This window comes from Rhinolophus sinicus, chromosome 3, assembly GCF_057876585.1.
Source record: "Rhinolophus sinicus isolate RSI-liver-muscle chromosome 3, RSI-T2T, whole genome shotgun sequence".
NCBI lineage: Eukaryota > Metazoa > Chordata > Mammalia > Chiroptera > Rhinolophidae > Rhinolophus > Rhinolophus sinicus.
This window is the reverse complement of record NC_142503.1, coordinates 138,280,422-138,296,357: the sequence shown is the minus strand read 5'-3', so window position 1 is coordinate 138,296,357 and position 15,936 is coordinate 138,280,422. Positions and strand designations below refer to the sequence as shown.

At 52.0% G+C, this 15,936-nt stretch overlaps 1 protein-coding gene across 2 annotated transcripts; it reads left to right on the top strand.

Annotated features, from left to right (window-relative positions):
* Positions 1-127: 127 nt before the first annotated feature.
* RPAP1 (RNA polymerase II associated protein 1) lies at positions 128-15,180 on the top strand. Of its 2 annotated transcripts, XM_019725445.3 has the most exons (26): positions 209-245; positions 357-577; positions 1,023-1,279; positions 1,553-1,701; positions 1,985-2,074; positions 2,545-2,665; positions 3,257-3,478; positions 4,289-4,468; positions 5,494-5,609; positions 5,880-5,978; positions 6,815-6,916; positions 7,128-7,295; positions 7,547-7,720; positions 7,851-7,985; positions 8,078-8,248; positions 8,760-8,917; positions 9,354-9,512; positions 9,654-9,855; positions 10,298-10,407; positions 10,680-10,875; positions 11,085-11,237; positions 11,460-11,602; positions 12,277-13,033; positions 14,164-14,340; positions 14,489-14,548; positions 14,655-15,180. In XM_019725445.3, exons 3-26 carry the CDS (start codon positions 1,099-1,101, stop codon positions 14,802-14,804), a joined length of 4,173 nt encoding a protein of 1,390 aa, XP_019581004.3. In that variant the 5' UTR covers positions 209-245; positions 357-577; positions 1,023-1,098; the 3' UTR covers positions 14,805-15,180. The 2 variants fall into 2 exon arrangements, with proteins under 2 accessions (XP_019581003.3, XP_019581004.3); XM_019725444.3 differs by lacking the exon at positions 357-577 and having other exon boundaries at positions 128-245.
* Positions 15,181-15,936: the final 756 nt, after the last annotated feature.

The window sequence follows — 15,936 nt, the reverse complement described above, 5'->3', positions numbered from 1 at the left end:
CGCTGTACGTCCGAAGGATGAGTGTTCTGAGCGTCGGCGTCGAACTCACGTGCTGGGTAGGACCCTGAAAACTGAGTATCTGGGAGCTCACGGGTCCACAACACAAAACCAACATGACCCAGAACGGGCGGAGCCAAGCCGGGGAAAGGCGGGACCAGGCGGCGGGGCGGAAACTCAAGTGCGGCGGCGGCGGAAACACGGCCCTTGCGGGGCAAGATGGCGGCGCCCAGGTGGTCCTAGAGCAAGTAGGTGGCTGGGCTGGAGAGAAGGATTTCAGGGGATCCCGGGGGAGGGCTCTGCTATAGGGTATCTAGTTCCTTTATCGGAGCCTACCCGAGTGTGTTTGCATTGCACAGAAGCGGCCGCGGGCCCCTGGGGTACGGAGATCCCGGGGACGGCCCTCCATCCGCGGGCAGCGTAAACTGAGACGCGATGATTTCTCTTTGCTGACGCGGTTAGTGCCGGAGCGCGCTCGACCACAAAGCCCTACGGGCAATTGTAGGGCCCGGCCGTGCACAACTATTGAACTTCTTTGATGAAATTTATCCTTATGTATTTTATTCTTTTTGATGCTGTTGTAAGTAGAATTGTTTTCTCAATTTCATTTTCTGATCGTAGTTTACTAGTATATAGAAATGCAAATGATTTTTATATATCGATGTTTTACAGCCCAAGGTTTTTTAATAATTCAATACTTTTAGGCCAGGCATGTTCTCTACAGTTTGATACAGAATCACCATCCCCTGGTATGACACATTTATCTGCCAGGCTCCCGATGGCATTTTCCTTAGTTTCCCTATCATTGTTCCTGAGAGTTTTTATCATTCACGGGTGGTAAACGACTTAAGTTGGCAGTAAATATTGTTGCTAGACTGATGACATCAGCGAGGGCTAAATAGGGAGGGAATGGCAAAAGGTATGAATTAGGAAAATTGAACCCAAGGAAAAAGAGTCTTATTTGATACACAATAAAGAGAACCAGGGTTCAGTTAAAGAGGGCCGATCTTCTTCATTGCTTTTAGGGGTGAATGAGAGGGAGTCCCCACACCGAAGCAGTGCTGGAAAGAGTCACACTGGAGAAGCAGCTGGAGTGTCAAGATGCTGTCCAGACCAAAGCCAGGGGAGTCTGAGGTGGACCTGCTGCGATTCCAGAGTCAATTTCTCGCAGCTGGTGCAGCCCCAGCAGTACAATTGGTGAAGAAAGGAAGTAGGAGAGGTGGCGATGCTGACCTGGACCAGTCTCCCCTGGAGGATCATCGGGATGTGGTGATGCTGGACAGTGAGTGGCTGTGGGTTTGAGGCTGAGAAGGAGAGAGGATACAGCTTCAGCGTCCCCTCTCCCTTCTGGATTCTGCCCTACCATTAGTTCAGACACTGCATAGCCTCTGTTGCTGCAGCCTCATTTTACATAAGAAGAAGTGAGGCTCAAAGAGGTTAAAAGATCTTGCCCAAAGTGACACGGCTTGATCCAGGGCCCCATAGCAGCTGCCTTTCTTTCTTTGGCTTTCCCCGAGCCCTCAGATTCTTCTTGGGTTTTTTTTTTCTTTCTCAGATCTTCCAGATTTGCCCCCAGCTTTGGTTCCTGCTCCCCCAAAAAGAGCCAGGCCCAGCCCTGGCCAGCCCCTGGCTGAACATGAGGACCCCGAAGAGAGACTGAACAGACATGATCAGCACATCACTGCTGTCTTGACTAAGATTATTGTGCGTCTCAACCTGGCTGAGTGGGACAAGGCATCCTAGGGCAGCAAAGGATATTGGGTGGAGGTGGTGAGCCTTATGAGTAAAGGGTGATTCAGAAAAGTGGGACTTTATCCCCCTACAGTCAGGTTGGGGGCTGGTTTAGAATCACTGTTGCCCTCAAGAGCAAGGTGGGTTCCTTACTCCCTAGAGTAAGTTTCTAGTCATACAGAACTGGGGCTAGTGGGATAGGCTCCATCCTGGGAAAATCTCTACATCGTCACTACTTTGTGCTTTGTTGCTGCAGGAACGAGATACAAGTTCAGTGGCTGTGAATCTGCCTGTGCCCAGTGGCGTTGCATTCCCTCCTGTATTCCATCGCTCACAGGGGAGACAGGTAGGCAGGGGTAACCTTAGCTTGCCCTTTGGGTACAGTCAGGTGAGCTTCATAGTGCATCTTCCCCAGGTAGGTAATCTTAATAATGGTATGCAATTCTATTAAGGTAGCACTATACTAAAGCACTTCGTATGCATTACTTCAGTTAATCCTCATAATAACCATGAAAGGTAGGTATCGTTATCCCCATTTTTTAGATGAGGAAACTGGATCTCCCAAAAGATAAATAACTTTTCCAACACTACATATCTACTATATGGAAGAGCTAGCTGGAAATCCAACCCAAATCTATCAGACTTCAAGACCTGTGCTTCTATAGTACCCTGCTTTTTCTGAGGACTAGGGTTGTGACCTTTGGAGATTAAGGAAGTCCCTTTTATCTTTTTGTTCCAGTGACCTTGGTATAAAGAGGTTGAGAAAAGAATGAGGTAATGAGTATCAATCACCTGGGTTTTCTTTTTGCCCCATAGAGGAAGCCAGCAACATCTGGTAAGAAAAGCATCTTTGCCCAGGAAATTGCAGCAAGGAGAGTGTCTGAAGCCAGAGTCCCACCTATTAAAGAAGTTGTGTCTAGCCTGGACCCACCAGAGGGTGAGCTGGAGTTGAAGAGGCATAGACTTGGCCTTTTTGTGATACATGATCAAAGAGTCATCTTTGGATATACGTATTCCCTGCCTCAAATATAAAGTGCAATTGAACCATCCACAGAGAAAGCTGTCCTATACCCCCGCTTAGAGTATTGCATATGGGTGGCTTGGGTCCATATCTGGGTCTTGGGTGCAGGGAGAGGGCAGGCCATTACTCAACCCTAGGAGAAAGGAAGGGGATAGAAATGTCTGGCAGAGACTGTAAACTAAGATGGAAGCCAGGATTCTTTTAATGATACAAATTACTAGCAGAATAGCTGGGCGCAGGTCCTGGAGGCAGACAGCTGCCTGAACATCTAAGAGAAGAGTTAGAAAAGATATTTCTAAGGGAAACCTTCTCATATAAGCCCAAGGGAAAGAATGAATAGAGAGGTCACCACCCCAACCCAACTTGTTTGGAAGGAGGGGTTCCTCCACTCTGTGCCTGGGAAAGCTTTGGGGCTTCCATCTGTCTCCAGGGCTAATGGGATTGGAGAAGAGGGCCAGAAAGCCCAGTTCGTATGAAGTAATGAAACTAATCATATACTTCTTTCAGGTTCTGTGGCCTGTGAGTCATTCATACCTAGGGAGCAGGACTGCCAGCTTCCGTCGGGCAACCACAGCTTCCAGGGACCCCATCTGGTCACAGGGAAGGGGCTCACGGGCCAGGAGGCTGAGCAGGAAGTCCAGACTATCCATGAAGAGAACATAGCAAGACTGCAAGCCATGACTCCTGAGGAGATCCAGCAGGAACAGCAGCGGTTGCTGGCTCAGCTTGGTATGGGTACCTGGCTTTCCTACTGAGACCAGGCTGGGAAAGGACTGCCACTTATTGAGGAAGGCTTAGTGAGTGTCAGGCATTGTGCTGAGTACTTTAATGCATTATTTCATTCTGTCCCCAAACTGTTGCTGTGAGGCAGCTGGTACTAACCTCATTTACTTAGGAAAAAAAAGTGAGGCACAGAAATTTAAGAAATTCTCCCCCAAGTCACACAGCTGGGAAGGACCCTGGGTGAGATGTAGACCCAGGTCTGTGTCATCAACCAAGCCCTGCTCTTAACCACTCTGCTGTGTGTACTGTGCTACCCTAGTGTGATAGGCACTGTTAGAGCTGTTCTCTAGTGTGGCTACACTGGACTGGACTGACGCTCTGCCATACTGCACCTCCTTCCTCACTTGTTCCCCAAAACTAGCACCAAGTCTATCTTGTTCCAAACTATATATCTAGTACCTACATAGAGCACAGCATGTATATTTGGTTTTTAGTGAATATTTGTGCATAAATCAAACAGCTAAGTGCCTTCTTTTTCACCCTAGTCAACATTCATTCATTTATTCCATAGCCACTTACTTTGGGCCTCTAACCTGGAGTCAAGCACAGGGATGAGCATAAACCTGGGCCAGGGAACTGGGAAGGGTGGGCAAGCAGGTCATTGAGGCCCTAAGAGAGCTCAGGGGGCTCAGTTCAGGGCTGGAAAGTGGCTTGTCTTGGCCTTGGCACCCATAGGCAGGCTGTATGCAGCAGGTTTCAGGTCTAGAGGAAGCTGGGGGGATCTGCTCTCACCCACTTTCCCCTCCCCCTCTCTAGATCCCAGCTTGGTTGCCTTCTTGAGGTCTCGCAGCCACACCCCTGAGCAAGCAGAAGAAAAGGCCACCGAGGAGCTGAGGCCAGGAGGACCCTTTGCTGAGCTTATTGGAGAGGAGTCCATTATGCCAACTTCTGCCAATGAGTCCAGGCAGGAAGATGAGCTGGAGCCAGGAGTGCCAGGTTTGGAGGAGGGGCTACATCTTTTGGGGAATAAAAGTAGAGGAAAGTATTCCTTCTCCTAGGCCTGGCAGAGGAGAAAGGAATATCTTCCCTGTCCTTGGACATCAAACGTTAATCCTCATTACTGCCTTGAAATCAGTCTTCATTTGCTGATATGTATGTTCTTCTTGTACGTGCTTCCTGTTTTTTTGTCCTGTTACTGCTCCTCCTCTCCCTTCCCTGGTAAGAGGCAGGCAGCAGTGTGTGATAGCTAAAGAGCCCCCTCCCCCTGCAGACTATTTCCCGGCTGCTTTTGCAATGGCTGTCCCAGCAGTGGATCCATCCATGCCACAGTTTTCTGCCTCTGCTGTCAGTGTTGGGGGAAGATGGCAGGTCTGGGGTGATGGGAGAAGTCTGACGCAGATGCAGGTCTTCTGAATATGCCAGACCTGATGCAGAGAGGCTAGTGGGAGCACTCATTTCCTAGGAACTTGATTATTTTATTAGTGATTAGCAAAAGCAGAAATTGAATTATGAGAGCCAGGAACCTCCTGCCCCTGAATAAGCTCCAGGCCAGCTGAGCAGGTTGGGTGGGGGTTGGGGTGCGGAAGCAAGAGGACGTTGTGGATCTTGCCCAGCTGAAGCAGTATAGCTGCCCCCTCATTGTCCCCACTCCCCTTCTCCTCTAGGAGGTTGGCGCTGGGCAGTGGAGAACAGTTTTCCCTGATATATGTGATCCTTCCTTCCTCTGTTCCCTCTCTTCTCTTCCTTACCTCTTCCTCTTCCTCTTTCCCCTCCCAACTAATCCTTGGGGTCAGAAAGGGGTTAGAGCCTAGGGGCTGGGTGCCTTCTGCCATATCTGAGACATTCGCCCAATTCTCAGGAGCTCCAGCCCCTGTGTCATACCATTTAACCATAGCTGAAGGCAGAAGCTGCCAGACCCTTGGGCAGAGGTTGATGTGGCAGCTTCCGGGTGATGGCTAGGACCCCAGTGGATCCGTGAGCTGAGCCCCTTAGGGAGTACTACTCCCCTTGCATCTCCCCAGTTCCGACACTTCCGGTGGCCCCCCACAAAGAATGGCTGCACATGGACACTGTTGAGCTGGAGAAGCTCCATTGGACCCAGGACCTGCCCCCACTCCGACGGCAGCAGACACAGGAGGTAAGGAGGGCCCACTGGCCTACACGGGGTGGAGCAGGTGGGAGTGGGGCTGTGGCTCTTGTACCCAGAACTCAGGCCTTTTTCTTCCCCCGAGCTTGAGAAACATTTCTCCTTTGCGCTCCCCTTCCTGGCACCATGGGCTAGAGGTGCCCCATTTCTAGTCAGAGGTGGAGTCAGGACCTAAATCCTGAGAGGCCTGGGACTAAAGGTGGAGTGGGTGTGGGGAAGTTGCTGCTGCCCAGCCCATAGTCCTCTTTCTCTTCCCATTAGAGGATGCAGGCCCGATTCAGCCTTCAGGGAGAACTGCTGGCCCCCGATGTGGACCTACCCACCCATTTGGGACTGCACCACCATGGAGAGGAGGCAGAGGTGAGGCATGGGGCCCAGGAGGACTGGGCAGCTTTTAAAAACCGTGTGGGAAAGGCACTCTGGTCAGATGCCTCGGACCTCCTGTGTGCCCTGGTCCAGTTCATGCCCTTGTTGTCTAGTCAGGTTCTTAGGCTTGAAATCTTTCTCCTCGTTCCCTTACTTTCTAGTCAGTTGCCAGAACTTGCCAGTTCTATCTTACCTCCCCTTGATGCTTCCTGGATAAAAGCCTTGCTCCCTCCTGTCTGCTCAATCACCATGTCTTCCACTGTCCACCATGCCATTCCATCCCATCCCTCATGGGGCCGCCATGCTGATTCCAGCTTGGCCATGCCTTGCCTCAGAAAGCTCCCTGGCTCCCCTCTGCTCACAGAATAGCCTTGGCCCTTTAGCCCCACAAGACAGTGCTTCCACAGTCTGTCCCTGCCTCCCTCACTCCTGCCGCACCATTCTGCTGCTCTCCCCCCACATGCGTCCTGCGCTCAAGGGTCTCCAGGGCTCCACTCTGGGGAATGCCTTTACCCAATGCTGTAGGCCAGGCCATCGAAGCTCTGCCCACCCACTTTTCCCGGTCCCCCTTCTCTTTCCTTTTCTCTGGTTATAAATTAAACACCAATTACTACCTTTCTCCCAATTTGCCTTATGTCACGGTTACTTGTTTGCATATCTTATTTTCTTTACCAGTTTGAGGATCCATGGAGAGCAGAGACAAGAGATATCACTTATCTTTGTCTTCCCCTTGACACCTAACTCAATGCCTGGCCTATAGGAGTTGCTGTGTACTTGTTGGGTGGTGCTCCTGTGTCTTGGCTCTTTCTGACTTCTTGTCCCTGCCCCAGAGAGCAGGGTACTCACTACAGGAGCTGTTCCACCTGACGCGCAGCCAAGTGTCCCAGCAGAGAGTACTTGCACTGCATGTGTTGGCCCAGGTCATTGGCAGGGTGAGTGGACTGCTGGTTTGCTACCCCACACCTCACCTCTCAACCTCAGACTTTCTCACCTCCTGCCCTTTTCACTCTGGCTCGCTAGCCCATACATCAACTGTCATCAGACTGGGAATGGGACAAACCCAGGGTCATATGTGGGCATGTAAAGGGTTTAGGACAAAGACTGTAACTTCCTCCTGCAAGGTTTTATCCTCCTGCCTCCCAGGCCCAGGCTGGTGAATTTGGGGACCGGCTAGTGGGCAGTGTCTTGCGCCTCCTTTTGGATGCTGGTTTCCTCTTCCTGCTGCGCTTCTCCCTGGATGACAGAGTGGATGGGGTCATTGCAGCTGCTGTCCAGGCTCTTCGGGCTCTGCTGGTGGCTCCTGGAGATGAGGTACAACAGGGACAGGAATGGGGCTTTGAGGCATCAGGGTCCCGACTCCTGCTGCTGGGCATGCCCTCATTGTGAAGGCTTTGCCAGGCAGAGCAGAGAATGGGATGGCAGAGCCACCCTCTTCTCCTAAAGGCTCCAAAGCCCAGAGCCCTGCCTTTCTGTTCCTTGTGGGTAGTTCTGCTCTCTTCTCCTGGACCCATTTCTTGGCCTGACCCTTTCTTCTTCCCACCCGATTCTTCTTCCTCTGGCAGGAGCTCCTTGACAGCACCTTCTCCTGGTACCATGGAGCGTTGGTGTTCCCTCTGATGCCCAGCCAGGAGGACAAGGACGAGGATGAAGAGCCCCCAGCAGAAAAGGCAAAAAGGAAGAGCCCTGAGGAAGAAAACCGGCCTCCGTCTGACTTGGCCCGATATGATGTCATCAAGGTACAGCTTCTGGGACAGCTGCATCTGTCCCATGACCTCAAGGGCAAGCACGTGTTGGGCAAGAGGGGTCATTCATCAAGGCCTGGGGCCCAGCTGCATTTGGCAGTGGGTTTATCTCTCTGGTCCCCAGGGGCTTCTGGCCACTAACCTGCTGCCTCGGCTGCGCTACGTTCTGGAGGTGACCTGCCCAGGACCTTCTGTAGTCCTGGATATCCTGGCCGTGCTCGTTCGCCTGGCCCGGCATTCCCTGGAATCAGCCACAAGGGTGAGAAAGAAGAGGGAACGGGCAGAAAGCCTAGCTGGGCCTGGTCCTGGCCCTCCCCCTCCCTACCTCCCTTTCTTCCTGTCCCCCCACAGGTCCTAGAGTGCCCTCGGCTTTTGGAGACCATCGTTCGAGAGTTCCTGCCCACCAGCTGGTCCCCTGTGGGAGTGGGGCCTACCCCCAGTCTACACAAAGTGCCCTGTGCTGCTGCCATGAAATTACTTCGTGTCCTGGCCTCGGCTGGTAGGAATATTGCTGCCCGGCTGGTGAGCAGGACGCAGGGCAAGGGGCGGTGGGGAGAGGTGGCGGGGGGGGGGGAAGGTCTGCTGAGACAGTGCTGGGCTGAGGGCTAAGCCTGGCCGCTGGACTCTGGGTGGCCCACTCATGACATCTTCCTCTTTGTCTCTGATCCAATTGCTTAGAAACGCAACAAAAACCACCAGTCAGGAACCTAGTCACCTGGAGCCTAGTGTATCCTGTAGGCATACTCTGGTCTTGTTATGAGGGCTCCCTGCTCCCTGGACCCAGACCAGACGAGCATATACAGATGGGCATCCATCACCCGTAGCCCAGTAGCCCTAGAAAAGGTGCCCAGCAATTGCTCGCTAAAAAGGAGAGGAGGGGGGAGGGAGGGAGAGAGATGGATGGGCTCTGACCCTGTGACACCAGAGGAGCATGGAATATGGCTGAGTTGAGCCAATCTCTATAGTGAGAGGACTTCAGGCTACTTGTGACTCCCAGCTGACCTTAATCCCCAGATTCTCTGTTCACCCTCAGTTGAGCAGCTTTGATCTCCGGAGCCGTCTGTGCCGCTTTATAGCTGAGGTTCCTCAGGAAATGGCCTTGCCCCTGGAGGAAGCTGAAACGCTGAACACTGAGGCCTTCCGTCTATGGGCTGTGGCCGCCTCCTATGGCCAGGGAGGTGACCTTTACAGGTGAGGGGAGATGGCATAGGCTCCCTGGCAGACCCATCCAGTTCTGCACTCTGGCCTAACCTAATGACTCAGCTTCGCTCAAGGTTTCAAGCTTGGAGGGAGACTGAGAATGAGGAAGAGGGGATTGTGGGAGTGATTAAGAGGGCATGAAGGTCAGAACCAGCCAGGGGAGAGTGGAACAGAGCTGGGTTAGCCACATTCTGTGCACAGCAGCACTGGTATAAATCTGATTTAAATTCCCTGTTGGGAAGCCTTGCAGAGCTAACTCCTTCCCTCAGCCCCCAGCCTTCCTTTCCTCTTGAAGCCTGCCAGCAGTACCCAGCCCTGGGGCTTCTCCCTTCTCATCCTCCTTCACCAGACTGCAGAGCCCTGGGCTGGGCCTTGCTTTACATTTCCATCTCTCTTCTACACTAAAGGCAGTAATTGTTCTTTCCAGGGAGCTATACCCGGTGCTGATGCGGGCCCTACAGGCTGTGCCAAAGGAGCTCAGCACCCACCCCTGTCAGCCCCTGGCCATGCAGCGGATAGCCTCACTACTTACTGTCCTCACGCAGCTGACCCTGGCAGCTGGCAGCACTGCCCCCAAGCCCAGCAGGTAGGTAATAGCCCTGAGTTGCTGGCAGGGCCCTCCTACCAGGAGCTCCAAGACCGGCAGGAGAGCTCCCCGCTAGGGAGACCTTAGAGGGAAGTCAAGGCAGCCGGATCCTCACTGTGGTCCCTTTTGGCACCCCTGTAGTGAGTCTGCTGAGGCCAGTCTTTCGGCCACCCCTTCCTTGATCACTTGGACACAGGTGTCTGGGCTCCAGCCTCTCGTGGAGCCATGTCTAAGACAGACCTTGGAGCTGCTGCCCAGACCTGAGGTGTGGAATGCTCTGGGCCCTGTGCCCACTGCCTGCCTGCTCTTCCTGGATGCCTTCTACCGGGCCTGGAGCCAGCAGGTGAGTGATGCCTGCCTGCCTTCCACCGTGCCCTGCTTGTCTTCCCTCCATCCTGACATTCCACCCTCTTTCTCTCTGTCTCCCCCTCTCCACTCCTACCTCCCCATCCCCACCCTTTCCTTCCCTCTACTTTTTCCCTCCTACCTTTCATTCTCTTTCCACCTCCATACCCAGTAGAACTTCAAAAGAGCCATGTTGGTGGGGACCAGAGAACCTCTAGCAGCAGTTTAGCTTCCTTGGAGCCTTGATGCTCTCAGGACCCCTAGACAGCAAGTGCCAGCGCAACCTCAGGGTCTTCTCTCCTTCCAAAAGGGTCAGAAGGCAGGAGCCTCCAAGCAATGGCTGTTTTGAACCATGGAACTGTGGGCTTGGCCTAGGTCCACAGGGTCTAGGAGAATGGGTGCCCTGTGCTGTCAGCTCAGTGACCCCCTTGGTCCTCCAGCCAGGCTTGTGCCCAGGAGATTGGCTTCAGGACATGGAGCGCCTGTCGGAGGAGCTGTTGCTGCCCCTCCTGAGCCAGCCTACTTTGGGGAGTCTGTGGGCCTCCCTTGGGTATGTATGTATGTATGTATGTATACATGTATGTATGTATGTATGTGTATAGTTGAGGGAAGAGGCAGTTTCTCTCCTTGTGGTATTCTGGGGTCTAGCTCCTTGGTCCATCCCAGGTGGAAGCCTTCAGCCCAAGGGAAACCTGAATCCCTAGCAGGCAGCAGTGGGGGGCTCTGAGGAAGGTGGGCACTGGTCTGCACAGCCAAGCTCCTGGCTGGTTTAGCCTGGCACGTACCAGGCTATAGCCCTCAGCTTTTCCATTCCGTCTCTAGGCGCTGCTCTCCTCTCTGCAACCCGCAGTCCTGCGCTCCGGCCCCCGAAGCTCTCCCTAGCCTCGTGTCACTGGGCTGCACAGGAGGCTGCCCGCTTCTCAGTCTGGCTGGCTCAGCCTCTCCCTTCCCGTTCCTCACTGCCCTCCTCTCTCTTTTTAACACCCTGGCCCGGATCCACAAGGCGCTATGTGGCCAGGTGAGCCCTAGGTACTTGGTTAGGGGCCAGGAAGGGGGCCACGATGGCCGAAGTCAGAAAGAAAGGGGGAGGACGCCCCTTGGGGAAGGGAGGCCTCTTCTACCAGCACCCATTACTCTGAATTTGGCTGGGGAGGGAGCAGCCACCTGGGGACCCCCAGAAGGGATCAAAGTCACCTTCTAGATCTGAAAAAGCTTGCTTTTCCTCAGCTGGCTGCTGTATTGGCTGCCCCAGGACTCCAGAACTACTTCCTCCAGTGTGTGGCTCCTAGGGCTGCCCCGCACCTCACACCCTTCTCTACGTGGGCCCTGCGTCATGAGCACCACCTGCAGTATCTGGCAGTCACCCTGGCGCAGAGAGCGGTGGGTGCCCCCCTCCACTCCCATGCCTGTACCCACTTCCCTCATCCCCCATTATATCTATCCTGCTCAGGTGGAACCTGTGCTGCTGCTGGCAGGCCATGCCCTTCCTGCTTTCTTCCAGGCATGCCCTTCGGAATATATCCCCTTTGCTTATATCCTCGTCCTCACTTCTCTTTGCTTTGTCCTCTCTCAACCCCCTGACCCCCTGCCTTCTGTCCACAGGCAGCATTCCAGCCAATGCCAGCCACCAGTGCTGCTCTCCTTCATGGCGTGGCCTTGGCCCTGCTGAGCCGGCTGCTGCCTGGAAGCGAGCACCTTGCCCATGAGCTACTGCTGAGCTGTGTGTTCCGGCTGGAGTTCCTCCCGTAAGTCCAGGGTTGGTGGCATCAACTCAGCCTTTTGAGAGGCTGCTATGATTAACAGAACAGCCCTGAATTTGGAGCCAGGAGACCTGGGCTTCATTCTCTTTCTTCCATGGATTACTCTTAACCTGTGTGAGCTTCCATTTCCTCGTTAGTGAAGTGAAGATGAGGATAACCATGCTAGAGAATGATTATGAGACTTCAGTGTGACTGTATAGCTGAAAAATGGTATGTAAACTAGCTATATACATATAATAGCTAACAGAGTGCTCAGTCTGTCTAGTATTCCCTTAAGTATTTGTCCAGATTTTAAGTATTTTTAAAATTTATTTTTCAATTACAGTTGACATATAATATTACATTAATTTCAGGTGTACAACATAGTGATTAGACATCTACATACCCTATAAAGTAATCACCCTAATAAGTAGAGAGGTATTACTGTTATCCCCTTTTTACTCTGAGGAAACTGAGGCACAGAGAAGTTCTGTAAACTTGCACTGAAGCAACCGGCTCTAGTGTCCATCCTCTTAACTGCCACACACACTACATGGAAGGTTATTAGGGGAACGGAAGAGCAGTATTGGACTAGGAACTTGTCAGAAGGCCTGGAGAGCTGGCATGACCTGGGTGCTGTGGTTCCAGCCCTTAATTTTGGCTTTTGGGTTCTGTTGCAGGGAAAGAGCATCAGGGGGGCCAGAGGCAGCCGACTTCTCCGACCGGCTCTCCATAGGGAGCGGCAGGAACTCTGAATGTGGGCGAGGGGCTCTACTGGCTCAGGCCTGCCAGGATCTCCCCAGCATCCGCAGCTGCTACCTGACCCACTGCCCGTTGGCCCAAGCCAGCCTGCTAGCCTCTCAGGCCTTGTACCGAGGGGAGCTACAGCGAGTCCCAGCACTGCTGCTCCCCTTGCCTAAGGAGCCGCTTCTGCCCACAGACTGGCCTTTCCTGCCCTTGATTCGCCTCTACCACCAGGCATCAGAAACCCCCTCGGGGGTCCCTCTAGCTGACACTGTGGGGACAGCCAGGCGGGCCCTGCAGTGGGTGCTAGTCCTGGAGAGCTGGCGTCCCCGGGCCCTCTGGGCTGTGCCTCCTGCTGCCCGCCTAGCACGGCTCATGTGTGTGTTCCTGGTGGACAGTGAACTGTTCCGGGAGACCCCAGTCCAACGTCTGGTGGCCGCCCTCCTGGGCCAGCTCTGTCAGCCTGAGGTCCTGCCAAACCTCAACCTGGATTGCCCACTTCCTGGCCTGACGTCTTTCCCTGACCTCTATGCCAACTTCCTGGAGCATTTTGAGGCTGTCTCTTTTGGGGACCACCTTTTTGGGGCTCTGGTACTCTTTCCCTTGCAGCGTCGGTTCAGCGTCACCTTGCGCCTCACCCTCTTTGGGGAGCACGTGGGAGCCTTGCGGGCTTTGGGCCTGCCTCTGAGCCAGGTACTTTCTCAGCCCAGCACAGCCTACTATGGACCTCCTGTACTGGGCTTTGGGGGCAGTCCTGAGGAGTGGGGAGCTTTGGTGGGCCTCAGGTTCCTTGTCAAGGCACTGAAGGTTGGCTAGAATTTGGATTGTTGAGGAGGAAGGATAGAATGTACCTAGGGGAACCGCATAATCAAAAGCTCAGAGACAGGAATGAGATAGAAGGGTGGGAAGAATCTAGAACAGATTTTAGTTTGAGAACTTGGCTAATAAAGTCTTAGCCTCGAATATCAGGCTAAGGAACTCAATTTATAAGCTGTAAAGAGCTATTTTTTTAACATTTGGTTTTGACATTTTCATTATAACTTCTTCGGTAAGCTTAAAATATAAATATTTTAATATATAAATACATTTAATATGTGTATATAAAATGTAAATGTGTATTTTATATTTGAAAAGTATAAAATATTTTTGAGAATTAAAAAGAACATTACAGTCATCTGCCATCCTATTGTCGAGTGGTGAGCATTTCGATTTTGATTTGTCTTTTTCTAGTCTTTTTTACATGCATATATAATTTTATAAAATTGGAATCACTGCATGTTTTCTTCATTTGACATTACATTTATAAGAAATCAACATTTTTTATTATATAATAATCCATTGTGTGGGTGCACCCCAGTTTATTTTATCAGAACCCCTTGGTGGGCATTAACGTTGTTTCTGTCTTTTTGCTATTTTAAGTAATACTATGATAAACACTATTGGACAACTTTATTTCTCTCGTAATCATTTCTGCATTGAATTAATTTTTTAGAAAGAGAATTACTGGTCCAAAGAACATGAACTTTTGAAAAGTTTGATAATAGAATTGAGCGGTTGAACATGACATTTTGAAAGTTTTCATTTTAAGTAGACTAAACAAGTAGTGATGGCAGTAGAAATTCACAACTGTTTCTCAATTTCACCTGCTTTCCAGTTCTTCGGTCTTTAGCCTTGATCCTTGTGATAAAGAAGGAAGGGTGTCTGTCCAGGACCTGACCTCTGCCCTCATGATTTGATTTATGTGACCATCAACCATCGCCCTGTTTTCCGATGACACACATTCCCACCCTCACCCTGAGCATATCTCATCTTCCCTGTCACAGTTGCCTGTGTCCCTGGAGTGCTACACGGGGCCTCCTGAAGACAACCTAGCCCTCCTTCAGCTCTACTTCCGGGTCCTGGTTACTAGAGCGCTTCGTCCGTGCTGGTGCCCGGTGCTCTATGCCGTGGCTGTGGCTCATGTCAACACCTTCATCTTCTCCCAGGACCCAAAGAGCTCCGTAAGTTACATCCCCATCTCCAAAGGGAGAAAGAGAGCCTGCGATTGAGCTGCCTCTGGGCCAGCTGGAGAGGAAGCGAGGGCCAGGCAGGGCCAGTGGTGGGTACCAGCCTTTGGCCCAGTGCCACCTCTCCCTGTTCTGCCTCTAGGACGAAGTCAAGGCTGCCCGCAGGAGCATGCTACAGAAAACTTGGCTGCTGGCAGATGAGGTAGGATTGGGCACATACTAGAGATGGGAGAATAGAGGGTCTTGGGGGATAGAGATCTCAACAGGATCTCTCTACGTACTTCATAAAGTTTCTTCCCTCTTTGCAGGGTCTCCGGCAGCACCTCCTCCACTATAAGCTTCCTAATTCCACTCTCCCAGAAGGCTTTGAACTGTATCCTCAGTTGCCCCCTCTGCGTCAGCAGTACCTCCAGAGACTGACCTCAGGGATACCCCAAAATGGGAAATCAGAGACCTAGTATAGCTGCTACAGATGAAGAGATGGATACGTTCTCCTGGGGTTCACCAACAGATGCCTGGTCAGACCCTTTCTGTCCTAAGGGTGGGCAGGAGACAAAGGAGCAGTAGAAGGCTTGCCTTCCTGAAAGCAGGCTGTTTGATCTTTTCTGGAGCAGGGTGAGCCCTATCATATCCTGATATCTGGGGCTCAGGATCTGGGACTTCTGAAGGTCTGTGCTGGGAGTGAAGGGTGACTTAGCTATTTATCCCATCTTGGGGACAAGACAAATTAAGTACACCTCTCCCCCCCACCTCCCTCACCCCCCCCCCCCAGGCTAGGGTATATGAACTCTATAGCTGTGCACCAAAATAAACAAATTTTTTATCTTCTGAGAATCTGATTTGGACTGATTTCAGATTGTTGATTCAGGATTGGTATCAAGAATTGGGTTATGTCAGGGGAGTGATGTGAGAGAGATGGGGAATTATGAGTGGGAGGTGAAAACAGTCCGGATCTGGGAACAACAAAAATGTGGGTCCCGGTTCTGGAGTGGAGCCAGGCCAGGGCAATGCTCTTGGGAACAGGCACTTGTGGAAGGATGCTCAGCAGGCTCCTTGAAGTGTAGGTGTTCTTAATGAGGTCCTTGTTTCCTATGGTCCCTTATTCCCGTCAGCTGCTACCCTGAGACATGAAGAAGCCATAAATCAGACTGGTACAGTAGCTGTTTCTTATTGTTTTGGCTGCTATAACATGCCATAGACTGGGTGGCTTATAAACAACAGGAATTTATTTCTCACAGTTCTGGAAGCCGGAACGCCTAAGATCAAGGTGCTGGCAGATTTGGTGACTGGAGAGGTCCCACTTCCTGATTCAGAGAGAGCCCTCACATGGCAGAAGGGACAAGGGAGCTCTCTGGGGCCTCCTTTTATAAGGCACACTCATTCCGTTCCACCCGTAAGGGTGGCCTAATCATTTCCCAAAGGCCCCAACTCTACCATCACAATAGGGATTAGGTTTCAACATATGAATCTGCGGGGCACACAACCATTCAGTTTATAGCACTGTCCTACAACACCCCTTCCACTGTGGACCTTATTGGTGGTGGACAAAGCCTGGGGAGGAGTGGCTCAAAGCATAAACTGGTTATTGGT

Coding starts and splice junctions, on each gene's coding strand:
- RPAP1 (XM_019725444.3), top strand. CDS start 1,099: ATGCTGTCCAGACCAAAGCCAGGGGAGTCTGAGGTGGACCTGCTGCGA. Junction 3,479..4,288: donor GCGGTTGCTGGCTCAGCTTG/GTATGGGTACCT, acceptor CCCCCTCTCTAG/ATCCCAGCTTGGTTGCCTTC. Junction 14,549..14,654: donor CTTGGCTGCTGGCAGATGAG/GTAGGATTGGGC, acceptor CCCTCTTTGCAG/GGTCTCCGGCAGCACCTCCT.